The sequence below is a fragment of the Diplotaxodon limnothrissa genome, linkage group LG10, assembly GCF_057381915.1.
Source record: "Diplotaxodon limnothrissa isolate DT_005_m linkage group LG10, D_limnothrissa_male_GT1.1, whole genome shotgun sequence".
Classification (NCBI taxonomy): Eukaryota; Metazoa; Chordata; class Actinopteri; order Cichliformes; family Cichlidae; genus Diplotaxodon; species Diplotaxodon limnothrissa.
This window is the reverse complement of record NC_140605.1, coordinates 34,725,338-34,746,324: the sequence shown is the minus strand read 5'-3', so window position 1 is coordinate 34,746,324 and position 20,987 is coordinate 34,725,338. Positions and strand designations below refer to the sequence as shown.

At 45.2% G+C, this 20,987-nt stretch overlaps 1 protein-coding gene across 2 annotated transcripts; it reads left to right on the top strand.

Moving 5' to 3' along the window:
- Nucleotides 1–173: 173 nt before the first annotated feature.
- ap4m1 (adaptor related protein complex 4 subunit mu 1) lies at nt 174–20,650 on the top strand. 2 transcript variants are annotated; one of them, XM_085364749.1, is made up of 16 exons: nt 174–466; nt 966–1,024; nt 1,237–1,322; nt 1,745–1,851; nt 1,975–2,071; nt 3,253–3,363; nt 4,565–4,642; nt 5,168–5,230; nt 5,441–5,507; nt 6,475–6,528; nt 9,138–9,244; nt 9,587–9,678; nt 13,103–13,147; nt 13,652–13,702; nt 15,478–15,595; nt 16,683–20,650. In XM_085364749.1, exons 2-16 carry the CDS (start codon nt 967–969, stop codon nt 16,872–16,874), a joined length of 1,326 nt encoding a protein of 441 aa, XP_085220875.1. In that variant the 5' UTR covers nt 174–466; nt 966; the 3' UTR covers nt 16,875–20,650. The 2 variants fall into 2 exon arrangements, with proteins under 2 accessions (XP_085220875.1, XP_085220874.1); XM_085364748.1 differs by having other exon boundaries at nt 963–1,024.
- Nucleotides 20,651–20,987: the final 337 nt, after the last annotated feature.

The following is a 20,987-nucleotide window of genomic DNA, read 5'->3' as shown; positions in this document are numbered from 1 at the left end:
AACTGTCATTAGTGTGAGTGACACTAATTGATATTGATAGAAAGACGATGTAGCTATAAAGGCTATTTATGGGGTTACATTTCTAAATATTTTAACTTAAATTATCCTCCCGCACTGCTGGCGGCGCTGTGCGCTAATTGCGAGGTGATGACGCGGTTTGTAAACACTAACCTGTCAACTGAGATGCTCTTGTGGTGTGTGTGTGTCAACTACCCGGATAGCCGGGATCTAGCTTACAAACGAACTTTTTTAAATTTTAATTTCACCTTTTAACATCTTATTTTTGCCGTTTTGAGTTAATAAATGCTGGGTTAGCTCACTCGAGTTCCCAGTTACGATCAGTAAATTAGCTTTCCTTGCCAGTCATGGCTTCCTAGGGATTAAAAAAAAAGGGTTAAAAGAAACCTTTTTACTTTTTTATTTATTTATTTATTTTTACATCTGTTTCCCCGGAGGCCATCTGTGGGTGAGTAAATCAGTAACTGCTATTAACCTCAGCTTTACAAAATGAGCGTGAAAAGCTAATTTCCGCATGCTAATGGCTTTAGACTGAGGTCGCTTACAGTTTCCGTCATTTTAAAATATTCTTTCACTTCTTCTAGCACATGCACGCATTAAAATCACATTTAAGGGTTTCTCGGATTATTTTGGTTCTAAAATCAAATTCGGCATAAGAATCATTAGAGCTGATTAAGGACGAAATATTTTATTGTCACCTGGGTGTTTGCATGAGGAGCTCTGAGGCTTCGATCTGCCTGAGGAAATCAAATCGTGGCCTCAGGTACTTAAAGTCTCCTCTTTAAAAAACAAACAACTTTTTCCTGATTGTACTTGATTTTATCTCCTTTTCAGTGTTTTTATTTAGTTACCGAGTTCTGTCACTTTTTGTTTGCAACATAATTAATTCATATAAGTAAATAAAGACGATTATTATTTTCTCATTTCTCCTGTGTGTCTCTCAGCAGGATGATCTCTCAGGTCTTCATCTTGTCCTCGAAGGGGGACCATCTCATTTATAAAGACTGTATCCTTCTGTTCCCACAGCTGGAAACAGCTCAGGACAAATGAAAGCTGTATGAATAACTGTATTAGTCCCCCATTAAGTAAACTTGAATTGTAAATATATTTCGGCAGTGCCGGACCTCCATACTGTCGGCTGTATGGGGACAATTCTGAATCTGAAAATGTGCTTTATTTATTTTGTGTGTAAACATCAACCTTGACCTGACCCACCAGTCCGTGGAGGAGCTGGTAACGACATTGTCAGTATTTTCTACGAGAAGGTCACGGCGCTGACCGGAGACCAGCCTCCGGTCGTCATGGTAAATAAATTATGGCTTCTTTTTATTGAGACACGCATACCTGCTGATTAATGCTCAGGACCATCCAAACACACAAAGTGGAGCTCAGACTTTTTGAAGGGTTTGTTAGAACAGTTAACCTGACAGCAGTTAGATTATTGGTCCGTGTGAGTGACTCGGACTCCACATGATGTTCTGGTGTCTGTTTTGGTTCATTTTATGTGTTTCCATGACGTGGTCAGCGTTCCAGCTGCAAAAGCTGTTGCAATGCAGCAACATCTGCTCTCTGTCCGGACTTTGTCCAGTCAGCTCATAATTAAAAACATTTAAACCAACAATGAGCAGCTTGTTCTCAGATTTCAGAAGAAGGAGTCATTATGTTTGATTATAATGCCAGTTATTTTCTCCTCATGTCTGGTTAAACATCTTTTGTTTTCCTGCAGAATCATAAGGATATTTACTTCGTCCACATCAGGCAGGGAGGACTGTACTGGGTCGCCACGACCACGGCGGGCTCCTCGCCGTTCACCATTACCGAGTTTCTCAACAGGTATGAGGTCATCCGTAAGCTGACTGCTTGTGTTTGAGGATGGCTGTGACCTCAGACAGTTTGAGGCTCTGCACCTGATGGTGTTACAGCTCCTGAGCTGACTGAGCATGCTCTTTGTTGCAGGTTAGCAGCTCTGGTTAAAGATTACTGCGGCAGCCTATCAGAGAAGTCGGTGCAGATGAACTTCGCCCTCATCTACGAGCTGCTGGACGAGATCGTGGTGAGTCTCCGTGCTGCCACCCTTTTGGCTACAGGTGGTGCTGTAAAGTTTTAATATATGTAAAGAAGGACGTAGCCTCAAACCTGCACTCTTACAGATATCCACCTGGGGAAGACTCTGGTCTGATTGTGAAGAAGTCTTTGTGAAAATGAACGTATCGCACTTTTTCTGTGACCTCTGTTAATGCTTCACTGATGAGTTCATGATCTCATTAATTTCCCATGAATTTTCTTCCAATTATCCAAAGTCGTTTTTCACATCGGACAAACTTATATGAAAGTTTTCCCGTTGGTGTGGAAGCAGTGTGGAGCTCGTTATCGCTCAGGTTTACAGCGAAGAGGTAAAAACATGAGCTGTGGGTGGAGCAGCATGTTTTCCTCTTCTGTAGTGCAGATTTAGCACCTCCTGCTCCATCTCTCTTAGAGGGAAACAAGCATTTAGGCTACGCTCACTCTGCTCAATTCAGATTTTTTTGTCTGCTCGTTCACACTACAAATAAAATGCGACAGCAAACGCGCTCTAGTGTGAACGCTCAAAGCGCCGCATGCGCAAAAGAAGACGTCACACACAACGCGCTCTGTTTAGACCCAGACCAACAGCATGTGTGACTGATGGCCTTAATATAAAGAGTTCGGACTTCACGTTTCCCAGTTTTTGCTTTAAGTTATTTTGTTATTTACATAATAATGTAAATAACCTAATAATGATCCTTATTGCTGTTTTAGAGGAGCGCTGCTTCAAAGGATAGCTGCAGATTATACAGTACAAATAAAATGTTCACGTTTCTCCAACGTTGTCTTCCCAACAGTTTCACTGACATCTACATTGGATGGTCAGGAAGCGTTCGCGATGTCTTCTCTGGCGCTGATAATCGGCGTCTGTCTTGTGTCAGTGACGTAAAAGACGCATTTAATGCGACGTGACCGTCAAACAGCAGTCGCTTTCTGAAACATCAGATATGTATCGATTCAGTACCACATACGAAAGTGACCCAGATCGGATTTGAAAATATCGGATTTGTGTCGTTCACACTGTCATACCATGATCGGATAGATGGTCGCAGAGGGTCAAAAAATCGGCTTTGATGCGCTTTCGCCTGCAGTGTGAACGCAGCTTTAGTCACATTTTCGTTTGATGAACCTCTGCTCGTGTAAACACCGTCCTCTCCTTCTGTCTGTCAGGACTACGGTTACATCCAGACGACTTCCTCTGACGTCCTGAAGAACTTCATCCAGACCGAAGCCGTCACCTCCAGGCCGTTCAGCCTGTTTGACCTCAGCAATGTCGGCCTGGTACGGTAGCACCGCCTCGCTTGCTTGCTTTGTTTTCTTGACATTAGCTTCGAGGGGAACCGCAGCCATCTGTCCTCAGGAGGCATCAAAGTCACATTTTTGTTTTCAGATCATTCAAGGTGATTTGGCCCAGAGGAATAAGAACTGTCATAGCAACAGGATTAAAAACAGGAGTTTCGGCTGAATCAGGTGTTCAGGACGTTTGCTTCACAGTCAGAGGCTTTGGGCTTTTTTTCTAAGGCAGCAGAAAACAAATATGTGAGCCGAGGTCCGTTCGTGCTTTGTAAATCTGTCCTTAGACACACGGATGGATGTAATTTCCTCCAGCTGTCTGGTCTTAATGAGGCTCTGGCTGAACTGCAGACGATGTTAGAGTCGTCTAACCTGCCGAAGAAAATAATCTGAGCCATGTTTTTAAGGTCGGTCTTCTTGGTTCCATAATGTCTCGACACAACTGCCTGTTTTGTTTTCTTCCTCCAAATTTTGAGGCTTTAAGGACGGATTACTCTGTCAGCGCTGGGCTCCTCCTCAAATCTGTGACCTTAAGTCCGTGCACCCAGGGCTGGACGTTACGGGAAGACGGGTTTGACCTCCTCAGTGCACGACTCTTATTAGCTCTGCTGCTGAATACAAGTTTTTCTTGTTGTTTTATGTTTCTGAGCACTCCTGGTTTCCCATCAGCCCCTGTGTCTGGTTTTTGTTAAACATCCAGGGAACGCGTCTGTGCCGATAGTAAACTGGGCTGTAAAAGTTAATTATGTCTTGTCTTCAGTCTGTTTGACTGTTAGCAGCTCTGTGAGTTAGTAAGGTTGTGCTCGTCTGCCTCAAGAAGGCAAGTTTGATTTATCGTCTTCACCTTTATTTTAGAAAAGAGAGTTTATTTGAGAGCAGGAGCATCACATCACCAAGATTTACTGAGCAGTGGCAGCAGCGATGATCAGACACCAGGAGAAACTGAGGGTATTTGGGGTGGAGGCGGGTTGCAAAGCAGCTGGCAGACAGGCCCGCTGTAAAGTTTACTGTTTTAGGGGAAACACTTGTCTGTTTTTGCCTTTGAGAGCTAACTGTGCTGGAACAAAGACCTCAGAGCCTTCGTGGAGCTTTAATGGATTTTTATTTTTAGTGTTCATTCTGCAGTCAGCTGACAGTCTGCATTCACCGCGTTGTTTACCTTGTTTTTCTTTGTTTGCTGTCGTTGCAGTTTGGAGCAGAGACGCAGCAAAGCAAAGTGGCTCCAAGCTCTGCAGCCACCAGACCAATCCAGTCCAGCAGAGAGCAGGTAAAACCCGCACACCTGTGGGAGGGGAACACCTGAGCGAGAGGACGCCGACAGCCTGACAGACGAGTGAAGAACAAGCTGCTCTCGTTTCAAGTCTGTGGATGATCTGTGGGCTCGTTGCCCTGGAGTGGGCTTTTATCTTTTAGATAAACAAGCCTCAAAAAATGAAGGCGATCTATATTCATATACATGTTTTTGTTTCTGGTGTAAAAATGTTGATATTCTTTCATTTTTCCAAGAAGATGAGCTGATTAGTTTAAGACGAAGGTTAAATCAACATTCAGAACGCCTAAAGCCGAGGGTGAGGCAGTCGTCGTTCACCGAGATATGAGTTAGTAAAAGTTCAGTTAGGTCCGTTTTTATGGGAACGGATTTGCTCCGTTTTACAAGCAGGTTTGGAGGTTTGAAACTGACTGTCAGATTTCAGTAAATAGTCTGGTCCCAGCTGGACTGAAAACTTCCTGGAAAAAAACAGAACTTTTCATGTCCTGGCTTCTGATCATCTGGTCTGTGTGTGTTTTCCAGGGAGGGAAGAGCGAGATATTTGTGGACGTGATTGAGAGGATGACGGTCGTCATCGGCTCCAACGTGAGTAACATCAGCGTGAGAAGAACAGTCACACCCGAAAAGCTTAAAAATGGCCAAAAGTGTTTGTGGTTCAGTTTCAGACTCGCAACAAATAAGACTGAATACTCTGAGGAATGTGTTAGTGTCAAAAACATTTAATTACAAAAGATTTCTGAGGTGAATCAACCAAAACAGAGAACTTTGTGCAGAGCTGTTGGGTTTGTGCTGCAGGGACTTCTGATGAAGGCAGATGTGGAGGGCGAGATCAGAGTGAAGTGCTACATGCCGAGCTGCTCAGGTGAGACAGCTCAAAAAGAGGTTCAGCGAGCCACCAGGTGGTGTCTATGGAGGGTTCAGTCAGCTGGTCCCGTCCACTCAGACACATCCGTTGTCAGATGTGTCTGAGTGGATGCACTGAAACTGGATTTCCAAGGATCAGCAGTGGTAAAGAAAAGATGAAGCATCGTATGTCCTCCAGTGAGTTGGAGGATTTAAAGTCAGTTGATGCTCGCCGTCGACTCAGTTCCTGGCGACCGATTTTACTCGTTTAAACGAGAGGAAACAATCAGTCTTCAGTTTTGCTGAGATGTGAAGTCGTACCAGCAACTTCCCATCAAACAGAGAAACGCACAGCCAATCAAACACAGCTGTCATTAAGGTTGATGATGTCATAGGTGGCGCACGCAGCAGCCAGTCCAATGAGAAAAGGCTGCGTCTCGTTTATTCTGACTGGTGTTGATGCACTTTTTGTTGTTGTGTTTATTATTATAATGTGAACAAACGCGTCATAATGAGCCAATAAAGGTAAACGTTGAACTTTGAGCACAGGTCAGGTTTCCTCAGTCGCAGCTAATCGTCACACTCAGCAGCAGTAAAGACATCACAGCATGACAGCAACGACAACACTGCTAACTTAACCTGAACGTGAACAGTCCAGGTTCATGTTCTCGTCCAGCAGAACCGCGACCCAGTCAGGAACCATCTGCTTCATGAATGCTGCTGTTCGCTCCCTACACAGAAGTTCGACTCCCCCCCAGTATCTTCTAAAGAGAAGTTTTCGTTTATTTCCTTGTTTAGCTCTCCTCATATCTGAATTAAACTAATCCAGCAGCACCGAGTGAACCAGTACAACAAAAATGTGCATTACAATATCAAAATAAACGTCTTATACGTTAATACTTGTGATTTGTTTCTTTGTCTCTAAAATCTGAAGCGATGTCATCTTCTCGTCTCAGTTTGGTGTGTCTGTGCCGTCTCTTTAACAGAGATGCGAATCGGACTGAACGAAGAGTTCAGCATCGGCAAGTCTCAGCTCAGAGGTAAAAACGCACAATCACATCGCAGCCTTTCATTAGTTTATTGTATTTATGTTATGTTGTCATCACAGAGTAAATAGAATAGAATAGAATAGAATAGAATTCAACTTTATTGTCATTGCACATGCACAGGTACAGGGCAACGAAATGCAGTTTGCATCCATCCAGAAGTGCTTTAGTGATATAGATATATTACAATATATATTAGCAATAATATAGATATGTGAGTATATTACAGAAATGGGTCTATTATGGTATGTTATAATGTACACGGTATGAAGTATGTTGTGAATATTCTATAACTATAAGTATGTACAGGCTGTAGTGAGTACAAGCTATGTACAGGATATGAACAGGATATAAATATGAAAAACTATACAGAATATGAAATAAATAACTTTACAGAATCTGGGATATACAGCTATACAGAAATGGGAACTATGCAAGTTGTAAACAGTTGTAGGATTAAAGATTATCGAATGTACAGAATGATTATTTACACAGAGCTATACAGTAGTGCAGTTAAGATAAGTGAGGGTGTAGATAGTTTCTACAGAGGCTATATAAAGTGCTAGTGGTTGTGAGTGGTGGTTCAGTCCATGTTATTATTGTGTATTTGAGGGTACAGTTGTCCATTGTGGGTGTGTGTATGTTCAGTCCATGAGTTTAACGTGGGTCAGATGTCAGGAGGCAGAGTTCAGGAGTCTGACAGCTGTGGGGAAGAAGCTGTTCCGGTACCTGGTGGTCTTAGTCCGGAGGCTCCTGTAGCGCCTCCCAGAGGGCAGGAGGGTGAAGAGTCCATGTGATGGGTGACTGGGGTCTTTGATGATTTTCCCAGCCCTTTTCAGACACCGCTTCCTGTAGATGTCCTTTATGGCAGGAAGTGGTGCTCCGGCGATGCGCTGGGCAGTTTTCATGACCCTCTGCAACGCAGAGCAGTTCCCGTACCAGACTGTTGTACAGTTGGTCAGGATGCAGCACATATGAAGTCCACGATCTGTGTTCAGTAGTGAACAGGCAGAAGAAAGGCTGCTATAAGCCCGGCCTACAGATTTGACATTAAAACTATTCTAACCTGCGAAGAAGAAAGAACCAGACAAAGATGGACTGCAGGGATGTGAGTTTGTACCAGTGAAGGGGATAAACAACAGACAACTGTGTCGTCTGCACAGAAACAGGATTTAACTGATATTACTTAGATATGAAGAAGAGCAGCCATCCGCTTCTCAGGGTCGCTCACATTCACTCCCACATTCATTCAAACTACACAGAAAGACCCCAGCATGATGGTGGAATTGAACTCAGGACCTTCGTGCTGTGCGCCAACAGTGCTGCCCATGAAGAAGAGCAGTGCTGCCACACTTCTAAGTGACAAGTAATTTGCTTTCAAAGTTTTTCACTATTGTTTGCAGTTCTGTAAGAACTGAGTCAGCAGCAACTATAACCTCCTTAAGCAGCATTACTTTGCAGTGACGGTTTTCTGTGTGACTGTATCAGGCTCTCACATCACTGTGGGGCGGTTTTGGTCCACTCTGTATTCTAGTTGTTCGTTCATGCAAAGCTCTCTCAGGTCTGGACTTTGACTGGACCATTGCAGCTTGATTGGTTTATTTTTCAGCTGTTCTGTTGGAGATTTGCTGCTGTACTTGGGATCATTGTCCTGTTGACGACCCAGTTTGGTCCAAGCTTTATCTGTGGGACTGATGGCCTCACATGTGACTCGAACACTCTGGTATGCAGAGTTCATCTAATCTATGGCGCTGTGTTCTTTTTACAGAGAAGAGGATTTCTCCTACAGCCCTTACAATCTGTCGTGATCGTTGACTGTTAGCATGCTAACTGAGGCCTGAGCAGTTTCTCTGAGCATTACACGCTCTGAGCTCGGGGTGAAGTCCTGACAGGACGGTCTAATGCTGCAGACCAGCAAACTGACCTTACAGAGGTGATCACACTCAGTGGTGTGATCAGTGATTATCAGCACCCGGGTCAGACTTTCATAGTTATTTGTGTTTCTGACCTGATTCACACGAACTGTAATACACCTTTCATGCTGAAATGTTGCAGCCGTGTTTTTGTTCAGCGATCAAATCAAAGTGAAGTGTGAGTAGAAAGACAAAGTGAGCCGTGCACGATGTCCGTCCTCATAAACACAGAGCAGCGTTAAACGTGCTTCATCCTGTCGGTGTTATTAAAAACAGCACGGCTTCATTTCCTGCTGCTGTTTGTGTCGTTGCTTTTCACAGATGCATGTGTCTTTATTTTGGTATTTATTTGCTTATTAGCTTCACGGTGGATTTAAAGGTTTGAAAGTCGGCACGTACTGAGCGGGGCTGGTTAAAGAGTCCGGACTGCGGCTGGCGTCAGTTTATGGTTATGACTGAAAATGTTGGAGCGGATCTGAGCAGGAAGTCGGGAGACTCTGGGAGTCCCCGAATCCTGAAAAGTCTGGATTCAGATTAGTCGGTGATGTTTTTCAGACAACATCGTGACCCAGTTTTTTTGTGGGTCATGATGTTGGATCCACATCTGGATGGACTCCCATCACTAAGGCGAGAGGATGTGCAGGTTAAAATGAAGGGTGTGTGTGACCTGCCGTGTTTGTTCCTGTTCAGGTTACGGAGCCGCCGTTCGGGTCGACGAGTGCAGCTTTCACCAGGCGGTGCGGCTGGATGAGTTTGACAGCCATCGGATCCTCCGACTGTGTCCCAGCCAGGGAGAGGTGATCCTAATCCTACAGTATTACATACAGAGAAACCCAACAATCATATGAACCCCTATGAACAAGCACTTTGGCGACAGTGGGAAGGAAAAACTCCCTTTTAACAGGAAGCGACAGCTTTGCCTGCAGGAAGAGAGCTTGCTCCTCAGCACCATCAGAGTCAGCATGAAGGCGCTGCCTGAGCACTCACCTGTTGTAGTTTCAGGGTTACGTCAGCAGCGCGCTCTGGTTTCTGTAACACACTGAAACGTTTCACTCACATCATCAAATCAGACTGAACTCTGAGCGTGTGCAGTTTGTTTCTCGACTGCTCCTCATGCTCTTCATCTCCTCCTCTTGCAGCAAACTGTGATGCAGTACCAGCTCAGCGACGACCTGCCGTCTGCGCTTCCTTTCCGACTCTTCCCCACCATCGAGAGAGACAACGGAGGAAGGTAGGACCTTCAGACACATCGACACAAACTACATGAGGTTCAGAAACCTGCAGTTCCTCTAACGTCCAGCAGAGGCTCCAGCGGTGCACTGTCTCCTCAGACTCCCCAGTTAAAATGTGGCGTGGCCTCCTTAAACGATTCTCATAAAACCTGTAAGTTAAACGAATACTATGCCAACATGAAACAGGTGAATGCTGAGTGACGGACACATCGCTCACTCAGCAGCTGGTTGCAGGGTGAGGGTTGTGGTTGCACAGTTGTGCCAGCAGAGGGCAGACAGTCTGAGCAGGTGTTTCACCTCCTGCAGGCAGGTGAGGTTTGATCTGTGAAAGGGTGAGCTCCGGCGCCCCCTTTCAGGTATATTCGCCTGATTCTTCACCCGTTTGTTCACTCCAGGCTTCCCTGAGCTCAAACTGACATTTATCAGCCATAAAGGGAAAAACGTGCTGGAAAACAGGAAGCAGGCTGCTCCAGCAGTTTTCAGCCTACACCCTGTTAACAGGCTTTCTTCCATCGTTTCCTGCTGCTTTAGTGCAGCTCGCCTTCTATTCCTGTGGCTGCGGCCGCCAGCTTCATCCTTTATAGCAGGTCGGCAACCTTTCTGATGATGAGTGCCATCTAAAGTTTCCTCAGAGGTCAGTGTGCCATATGACTGCATTATCAATAAATTTAATAACGCTCTATAGTAACAGTTACACACTATATAGATCAACTTTACAGAATTATATTTGTTCAGATGTTGGCAGCTGTCAGCGAATAGTTATCAGCTACTTTGAAACAAAAAAAGACTTTTTATCCATAACAGCAAATGAACTGAACAACAGAAAATACAAATGCTGTTTATGGCCTCCTCACAACAGTGATAAGAAAAGTAAACTGGGCCAATATGTTTGTTGATACAGAGACACACATGTTACTGTGATCTCTGGTCTCCGAGTGTCCAGCATTCAGAGGCTGCCTGAGGACTCATGTGAGAGAAAACCTGCTCACACAGACATGTAGAGCCAAACACTGTCAGTAAGGCCTCTGCAATGTTCTGAAGACAGGTAAACCTGTCAGGTAGTGACGTCCAGCAGGTGAAAGCTTTGAATGAAAGCCAACGCTGTGGTGACAGTGATGCACAGTCTTGTTGGTATATGTATGATTTCTATACATTTTACGTCAGATAAAAACTTTGGTTGTAAGATTCAGATAATTATTTGTTAAAAGCGAGACATTTTAAATGAGAATAAGAAAGTATGTCTTTGTGCCCCCCTCTCCCTGTTAATGCCCTGCCTGCCCCCCTGGCAACACTTTGCTAGACCCGCCCCTGCACAGACAAGGATCCTGGTGTTATTTGTCTCTCAGAAACACTTCATAACTTCAACTCATCCATGTCACCTAAAAGGTAAACCTGTTTCTCCATCACCTGTTCAGCTCTGATGATTCAGTAAGGACATCTCCTGGTTTCATGTTTCCCTCTCACCACATATCCAAACCGACATCATGACCAGCAGCTTTACAGCTGTGGCTCCAGCAAACATCAGCTGATACTAGAAATTAATATTAAATAAATTCTAACAACAGCTGATCAACGTGCTGCTGTTGTTTAGCGCGACATCAGCTGGTTTCCTGTTTGTGGCGCAGAGAGAAAAGCCGATCAGCTGATCATTGATCAGTTTCATGATTGAAGTAGAAACAGAAGAGAGAGTGAGAGGAGAGGCAGCTGTGCAGCAAAGACAGAGTAACTCCAGCTTTGTGTCTTTTTCCATTCGAGCTGAAGTCCGGCACAAACGGTTCCTTTCCACCTCAACACGAAACGTGTAATATTTTCTCTGAATACGAGACGATTCTGTCTTTTTACGGGACGGTTGGAAACTCTACTAACTGACCTTAGGAATAAAATAAAGTTCACTATCAGTAACGTCATAGCACCACCCACCTGTATAGAAACTCCGTCATGCTAGCTAGTAGCAGTACGAGTTATTGCAACTGACTGTAAAAAGTCAGCATAACGAAAATAAACTCCATGTAAACTTAGTTTATATCTGACCCAGAGACAGCAGGTCATAACTTCTTACCTGAAGTTCAGTTCACCTGACACTCGGACCAGCGGCCGCTTCAGGTCTCTGCTCCTGCCTCCCCTTCCTCTCATCCACCTGCTGGCCTCTGTGGAAGCTCCGTGATGCCACCACCAAACAACTGACTTATTTTTACATGTTGACCAGATCCTGACCAATCCACCACCTCTCATTGTTTATACTGTTACCAAAAAAAAAAAAAAAATCACCATCGGGCCAGTCCAGCTATGGTTGTGCCATCAGTTAACCCAGGGTTGCCGGCCCCTGCTTTATAGTAACAACTGCAGCCTCAGTGTGAGAGCTGTGAGCACAAAACTGTCCATCATCAGGCTGACAGCAGATTTACCCAACAGGGCTGTGCAGTGCTGACTGTCACACCGTAACCATGTGACTGTATTTGGATAAGAGGGGGAATACTGAGCCATCATTGAATCCCAGAGAGTGGATTCTGTTCATCATCATCATCCTGGTGACTCTTCAGTCTCAGCTGACTGCAGCTTTCCAACCTTATAAACTCCACATTTGCATAATGAGTGAAATAACTCCACTGATGAACAATGGTGCCGTGAGCTCAGTTTCATGATCAATAATATGCAAATGATTGTTGATCATATCAGCTAAAGCTGCCTAACTTCAGTTTGCAGCATCCCATCTGCAAACTGATGCTAAAAAACGTCCAATTAACATCCCAGAATTTCACCAGACCTGGAGCTCAGACTTCCTGAAAGGTCCGTTGGTCCAACAACCCGACAGCAGGATTATTATAGAAATGCTCCAAAAGCACCGACGCGCCCCTGATGGAAACTTTAACCCTTAATGCAGTTTAAACACATGAGTTATAAAATACAGGTGTGAAATGATGAGCAGAGAATGAAGAGTTTGTGTTTCAGGCTGTAAACATGTTTGTTTCTGGTGTGGGGACCCACTCACCGCTGTAGCCTCTAGTGGACATTAGAGGAACTGCAGTATAGGACTCTAGCTCCGTAGCTCAGGAACGTGTATTTAAATTGTAACTGAACTTAAAACTGAAGCATAGAATAAACTGATTATTAAAGCTCGTTAACCTAAAGTTAACCTGCTGACCTGCCAGCCTGTCTCTGTGTCTCTTTCATTTTATCAGCGTACAAGAAAACCTTCTGCAGTAAAGTCACATCACAGTTTACTGGCAGGCTTTGTGTTTCAGTTTTCGGTGACTAAAACTTCTCTGTTTATTTTATTTCTTTAGTTTTGACCTTGGGGAGATCAGCTTGTTCACTAACATCACACAGGAGCTCACAGCTTTACTCGGCACCATCATGGTTTTGTTGTAGCTGGTTTTATTAACTCTGGGACGTTCTGTGTGAACGAGTTTCTCCTCTCTGCAGGCTGCTGATGTACATGAAGCTTCGCTGCGATCTACCACCAAAGAGGTCTGTTTGCATCCCACATATTTGCACAGAAAGCGCTTCAGGTGGAAGCAGCAGACATGTTTGCTTGAGGCCGTCTGCAGGTGCAGCAGGTGTGTTTGAATGATTCACGTGTTGGAAACGACACCAGCTGCTGTCGGCCAGACGCCGCTTTAAAGGGCCAGCGCACCAAATTAAAAAGGAGAGTTCAATCTGGGGAAGCAGTCAGCAGGGGCTCACACAATCCAGAGGCATGATGGGAAGTGTAGGATCCAGTCTTTTTAGAGTTTGAGGATATGGGAGTCTCCTTCCTTTCTTCTCAGCTGTTTAAGATAAAGAAGGATTATTGTGATCTGAGGAGGGAACCGAGCAGAATAATGCTACTTTGACTGAATCACTGCTTTGGAGAAAAAGCTCTAACAGCTTTTTTACGATCACTGTAAGCAAAGCGAGGACCGAGCTGAGGCGTCAGTGCAGCACTCGGGTGATAATGACAGATGATGATGACGTCATTGTTTTGTTTTGCAGCGCCGCCATCAACGTGTGTGCCACCATCCCCGTCCCCAAAGGCTCCGTGAGGTGAGGCGCTGCCATTCAAACCAGCTGCTGCTTCTCATGGAAATCAGTCTGTATGTAAACGCAGCGCCGGCGCGTCGATTTCAATGTGACTCAGTTGTTGTTGTTCTGCCCGAACAGGAAGCTTAAGGCCAGACGAGAGTTCCTCGAGCCTGTGAAGAAACCGCGGCTCTTCTTAGAAGTGTTTTAAATAGAAAACAACATTAGCAAAGTAGGAGGGGCGGTTCTTATTTGTTAAGGAAAGTCATGGAAATCAAAGTCAGCGATGTGTGGAGGGCCTCGAGACACAGTCCTGCTGCGCAGTCACAGGTGACGTACAGGCAGCAGGGATGGTGTTGGTTTAGGTTCTCACGTCATGTGAAGTCCAAACCAGTAAAATCATAAAGACATCAATTTACTTAAAAGCCTGTCAAACTCAGCGCAGATCACATGATCAGATCCCTGTAATCCACTGATCAGAAGGATTACAGGGCCGCTTTTTAATCACTGTGCCGTCATGTCAATGAAACATCAGGGATACTGATCGTAAGTCAGGTTCAGAGGGCCAACAACGAGACAAACCCTAAACAGGAACGCTGTGACAGGACACTTTGCATTTGGCTAGTCTCAGTGTCACTGCTGCTAGCAGGAGGTGATACCTGGACCCTGTGGAGGGTGCACAGGTAGTCCAGCTCTTTGCTGTGTCTCCCAGCACAGGCTCAGGTCCTTAACCATCAGCAGGACCGGCATCTGCTGCTTTGTGTCAGAGCGGCACACATCCCAGCAGGTCGCTGATGCTCAGAGATCAAGGTTCTTTATTTGTCACATGCATAGTTATATAACTATGCATGTGACAAATAAAGAACCTTGATCTCTGAGCAAACAATCAGAAGAGGGTGGCCCGAGGGCTCGACGTCCTCTGGTGCTCAGTGCCCAGCACCGTGGAGCCCGACTTGCACTGAACCATAGAATAACCACAAGCTCCACACAGAAGAGTCTGGCAGCATTCAGGCCGCGGGGCAGAGGGGTCGTGGTTTCTCGCTCCATCCAGCCGTAAATCTTCCAGCAGCAGGCGTGAGCTGAGGTGGTTTCTGTACAGCTTGTGTTGATGTGGCAAACTCGCAGCGATGAAGTTTTCATCACAAAGTTTTAAGAAAAATGTTTCAGAAGTTTAAAGCTTTAACCTCCTAAGACACGAACTCTTTCACGGCATTTTTAATCTCTCTTTGCTCTTTGGCCTGATTGGGACCCGATGAATGTAAAAACAAAGAATTACCTGACTTTTGTTTTTGATGAAAATGAGATCCACGTATGAGGACATTCGTTTTAAATTTTGATAGAAGAGTGGCAGCATAACGTCCTCGTCAGTGGATATCAGGCCCTTGTAGAGCAAAATTAGTATTTTGGTCTCCAGACGGCTTTGAGCTGCTTGAATCAGAATGAAGTCTCATCTGAGGCCTTGCTTTACAAACTGCTGCCGACAGCTGCGAGTGATTGATGAACGTTGCGTCCTTCCTGTTGGACGTTATGCTCGCCGTGACTGGAGAGCTGAGGTCAGTTTAACGACCACAGAGTTCAGTTATGGACGGAGCAGCATTGTGGAAAATGACGGTTACATCAGCTGAAAGCTGCCGTCAGGATTACCAATCAAATCATGTCTGAAAGCTTCTCCGCCTCGCCGCCGCACACTGAGATTATGTCTGTAACAGCAGCCAGGTGACCTCTGACCTCTGGCGGGGGTGGTTTGCAGCAGGTTGTCAGGTGTGAATGAAGCCGCTCACGTTTGTTTGTTTGCTCAGTTTGTCGCAGGAGCTGAGCAGCCCGGATCAGAGCGCCGAGCTGAAGCCGCAGAGCCGAGCCGTCGTCTGGCAGATCGCTCGCTTCGCTGGAGGGACACAGCTCTCAGCGCTGTTCAAGGTAAATGGCCTGTATTTGTGTAGCGCGTCACACACACTGCTGATGGCAGCTACATTGTAGCCAGAGCTGCCCTGGGGCGCCCGGACAGAGGCGAGGCTGCCGGACACTGGCGCCACCGGGCCCTCTGACCACCACCAGTAGGGTGGAGTGGTGTCTTGCCCAAGGACACAACGACCGAGACTGTCGGAGCCGGGGCTCGAACCGGCAACCTTCCGATTGCAAGGCGAACTCAACTCTTGAACCACGATCGCCCCGTGTGTGGTGACCACATGTCTGGAAATTTGTTCATACTAACAATCAAATACACAAAGTCTTGTGATGCAGGTCAAAATGAAATTTTCAAACACATAAATGTAGTTACAGACGGGCGACACTCAACCGCTTCCTGCAGCTTCACAAAAACGAAGCGCAAACATGGCCGCCATCACAGCAGTGACAAAAACGATCGGGAGTTCCAGTTACACGTTATTCTTCGTGCTTCACGCCCTCTGTTACAGCGTGCTGATCGGTCAGAGATTTAGGAAAGGACCTCCTCCCTCAGTGGCACCTGCCTCCAAACAACAGGCAAAGTGGTCATGTGATCACTGAAATCAAGATGGAGGATGGTGCAGTGATGTGTCTAATCCTAAGAGACGGTTCAGGTTTTAGATTTGTGCTTTGATTGAAGGAAACACAGTCCAATTGGAAAAAGCCTGAACAAGTATGGCGTGTTTTCACATGACTGCACAGTCCCGTGAAAACACGCTAATCTGATTCATTACCATCAATGTGATTAAAAAGTTCCAAGAAAACAGAAATATTAATAGAGGAAACGTTTAGCTTTACTTCCGTCACGCTGGCTAAACGCCTGCTCACACGGGCCTAAAGGCTGGTAGTGACCGCCCGGCAACCACCGGTCGCTAGGGACAAAAATGAATTTACCGAGAGGTTTGCGAATGTTTGTGCGAATCTCCAGACAGGTGTGAGGTGATACTGAAAGCCTCGGCTGCCTATAGTTTGTGTGAAAGATAACAAGTTATCACATGAACATATAAATTATTAACTAACGAGCACCCCCACCCCTCACCTCTGCCCCCCCTGTTTTCAGCTGGAGGTCCCCAGCCTCAGCTCGGCCTCTATGTTGGAGGTCGGTCCGGTGGGTCTGAGCTTCGAGCTGCCGAAGATCACTGCCACGGGGCTGCAGATCCGCTTCCTGCGCCTGTCGCCCATCCAGCCTGGCCCCTTGCAGCGTTGGGTCCGATACGTCACCCACTCGGACTCCTACACGATCCGGATCTGAACATTTGGATTACCTCAGCGATGATCTTACTGACTGATCACAGGACTGGAGACGAGACACGTGACATCAATAACGCAAATGTGATTCTCGCTGTTTCATCCTTTTGTGACTCTGTGTTTGGTGGTTTGTGCAGAATCGGAGCTATGTGCTGATTCAGTTGAATCATTTCTGCTCGGTGACCAGTTCCACTTCTCTTCGTCCTCCTTGCATTTAACCTTCTAGGCATGACATAAAGTTGAAATTAAAATTGAGCTTTAGGACACTGTGTAGCTCTTTGTTTCCTCAGGGTGGATGGATGGTGGCGCTGATGATGAGGATGTAGGCATCCTGGAAGTGAAGAGCCAGCTGTTACATTTCCATTCAGGCCTTTATAAACAATCCCTGTTATTAGTTCTTGTGTTCTTTTTGCTCAAGTTCAAACTAAAGTTTAAACTAGTGAATTCCTTCACCTGCTGTTCATGCTGATGTTCAGGAGCTAACTGGTTTAATCTGACATTGTTTGTCTTTGCTAGTCCTAAAGTTTGGGAAAAAGAAGGCAGCGTGACTTCTTTATGTTTGTAAAGACATGCCACGTCTCATCCAAGGAGCTCCTTCAGTTCTAAAACAGGAGAGTCCTAGGTATTTAACCTGTTTGGAGTTGATCCTGACAGTCGCTGGTATGGGTCATTACCATCAGTGGGGGTTGAGGGCGAAACCAGCTTGGCACATGTGACGAAGCCTCTGCGTAGGTCACCGGTCTTACTCTGCAGAAGTCAATGACTTCGTAAAGAAAGCTGTTAAAGCTTTTTCTCCAAAGCAGCGATTCCCAAAGTCAGGAGTGCTGCAAAACCAGAAAATCCCGATCTCAAACCTCCACTCTGATCAAAGTGTGAGAGAGTGAAGCATTTACATGACAATTTTATTCAAAATCAGTCTGTTGGCTATAAACTGCTAATGTTACCCATTAGCAGTTTATATGCAAAGTGTTAAGGCTAACGTGACCCATCTGTCACTAGGACACAAACTTCTCCTGCATTTCAAGTTCACATAAATTAATATAAATATGTAATTGTAGTTTGTAAGTAAATTAAAACTGAATTTCTATGACACCTGCAGTACCGTCACGGCCCACAGGACGAGAAGTCGTTGGCCCCCTGGTGGCCATTAAAAATGGTAAATGGTAAATGGCCTGCATTTGTATAGCGCTTATCTAGTCCATAGGACCCCAAAGCGCTTTACACTACATTCAGTCATTCACACACACATTCACACACTGGTGATGGCAGCTACATTGTAGCCACAGCTGCCCTGGGGCGCACTGACAGAGGCGAGGCTGCCGGACACAGGCGCCACCGGGCCCTCTGACCACCACCAGTAGGCAAACATGGGGTTAGCCCAAGGATATTTGGCATGCAGCCAGGAGGCAGCCTGGGATCGAACCACCGACCTGCTCTGACCTGCTCTGCCACCTGAGCTACAGCCACCCCATGAAAAGAATACAGTTTAAGGCACTTCTGGTTTCACTGTTAGAAAACCAACTTTTGGGGCTTATTCAGGATACAATATTTCTGTTCACAAAGAACCAACTGTTAGCTCTAGATGAATCGAGTAAAGTGTCTGTCTAGCTTCAAATAAACGTGTTAGTCCTTAAAGTCCAATGAAGAACGTTCTGATCCAAACCTCATGTTGTGCAGAAACTGGAAGGAGAGACCGTTGAAAGCAGATGTTGTTAGCACATGTAGGCAGCACAAGAGCTACCTTTGAGCTACCATCTCGTGTTCACGTGGAGGGTCCGCCACATGGAGTGCCATTCCAACCCAATTAGTGTTAAGTGGATTATGAAGCCCTCGAAAACCGAGTGAGTGTTTGGCGATGCTTGATGCGTGACCTGTGACTCCACTCCTCTCGAGCGCGCCGCCTGTTCAGTGTCAAATGTAACAAACCTCCAGATATGAGTGGCGTGCTTTTATTCCCTTGGTAATTAATAAGAACTTTCAATAAAATGGAAATTTTGTTGGTGTATCTAAGGACAGAATTTCTGAAGTAATGCAATTAGTTCAAATAACTATAATTTTATTATGCTTTCCCAGAAGAAGGGAGTGGGGTTTTCCCATTGCTCTTGCTGTGACATCGCCTTTAGTCTGAGAGCAGAGAGTTCATCAGATGAATGAAAGTTTCCTAAAATGCACCGAAGCCAATAAACCAACAGACTAAGCCTGGAGTGAAAGTACGCAGCCTTAAGCATCAAACTTTAACTGATATCAGTGTGTTAATAAGATTAATAGAAATATGGTATAAACACCATGTTTCCTACGGAGCTATCTGCTCTTTACAACAAGCTAACAGTGGGTATGTGTTTGATATGTCAAGAAATTAAACAGGATCAACAGCAAAATCTATTTTTCATTCATCCAGGTGACTTACCTGGATGACCTCATCGAGACCATTTTTTAATTTATTTTGGGATTAAATGTTCTAAAAGTGACACATGAACAAATTCCTGCGTCGTAAGAAATAAGTTGTTGCTTTATTGTACGCCTGCATTCGTGGTTAGAAACTTCAATGATGAAACATCCCAGTTGATGCTCGGTGTTCTGCAGCTGATAATATCAGAAATTAGTTACAAAATAGTTTGAAGTTGTGAAATGCGTGTTAAGTCTGGAACGAGGTGACAACATCTAATCTTTAACTGCACAAGCTGCAGGCTTAACTTGCAAATGTCCTGCAATGATGTCACAGGGCAAACGCCTGCATGTCCTTTTACAGCGCAAACACTGTTCCTACAGCGGCTCAGAAGAACATTAACATCTATGGAGGAAATATGGAAGCTCGTCTTTAACACTACATTTAAATTTCAATCTAATAACTCAAAACTAGGGTTAGCCTGACACTCGGTAACTCAAGAAATGTTGTTTTAATAAGTCCAAATTTGAAGACAATAGCCCAAAATTGTGATTTACAGATTAAAGCCTGAAACCGTGTAGTTTATTGGTCAGGCACTCGGATAAGCTGAGGTGAAGCCCAGCAGAACAGGTTGGAAAAATGAAGCACGTGTCTTAAACCCGTGTTCTACCTGAAGACCAATAGATGGCGATGACTGTGGTTGCATAAAAAGACCTCCAGTCTCCTAGAGGCTTGTCACATGATGTCAGTCTGCATTCCTCCAGAGTGGTCTGCAATATTGGAGGTGATACACATTAGGGCAAAGTATGTATTCCCTCAGTAGTTGGTGACGGTTCCTGGAGGTTGTTAGCGTATGCCTGGTGAAATCGGTTGCAAGGAGCACGCTGCGACAAAAACGTCTTTGTGGTTGCTTCGGTTGCCTGTAGTTTGCATGGAAGATGCCAATTGTGGGCAAACGCTTTGCTAATTACTGATGTGGTGACGGTGAAACCTGAAATAGTGCGATGCAAATCAGAGAAGGGTCGCCTTCAAAGTACAAGTGATGGCTCAGAACCACGCCGATATGTGTCAGAAGGCACAAATTCCACTTTGAAGGTGAATCTTCGACATTTCTATTTGTGTTGCTTTTTTCACAGCTTTGCAGACACACGGATGATTGCAGCAACTTGCTAGCAACCAAAGCAATCGCTGATGAGTTGGGGAATACACTTTTCGCTCACGACCGACCAGCGGTTGCCAAACGGTTGCAGACCAGTCTGTAAGGACATCACGTCTCAAATGACGGACAAGTTAAAACCATGTGGTTGGTGATCATGTAGACGTCTATGGGAAAAAGTCATTCGGAGTTTTTGGGCTCCGCTACTTGTTTTGTATCTTTTTAAATAAAAAAATTACGTCTGTTTGGTACTTTTGTCATACTGTGTTTCCTGGTGTGTTATTGGGAAAAAACATCAGCTACAGTAAAGATCAGCAACTCCCTGATTTCTGTATCGCTTCATAATGTGGAGGACTCCTGGGGGCTCCTGAGGATCCGGGAAACCTGAAGCCTTGTGGGTAATACGGCCCTGGATTGCGGTGAACCTTAAACATGTCAGGCTGTTTAATGTGAATCATCTCCTGCTCTGTTTACCATTGACTGGCCGGTGGTAGCAGCATGTCTGCGCTGCACCGCAGTTTAGGAATCATTTATGCCAAACTATGAATGGACCTTGAAGTAGCAGTAAACCCTCG

What these genes read in the sequence shown, in the direction of transcription:
- ap4m1 (XM_085364749.1), top strand. Translation starts at nt 967, where the DNA reads ATGATCTCTCAGGTCTTCATCTTGTCCTCGAAGGGGGACCATCTCATT. An exon ending in CTACATGCCGAGCTGCTCAG is followed by an intron (nt 5,508 to 6,474) that starts GTGAGACAGCTC and finishes TCTCTTTAACAG; the next exon opens with AGATGCGAATCGGACTGAAC. An exon ending in TGTGTCCCAGCCAGGGAGAG is followed by an intron (nt 9,245 to 9,586) that starts GTGATCCTAATC and finishes CTCCTCTTGCAG; the next exon opens with CAAACTGTGATGCAGTACCA.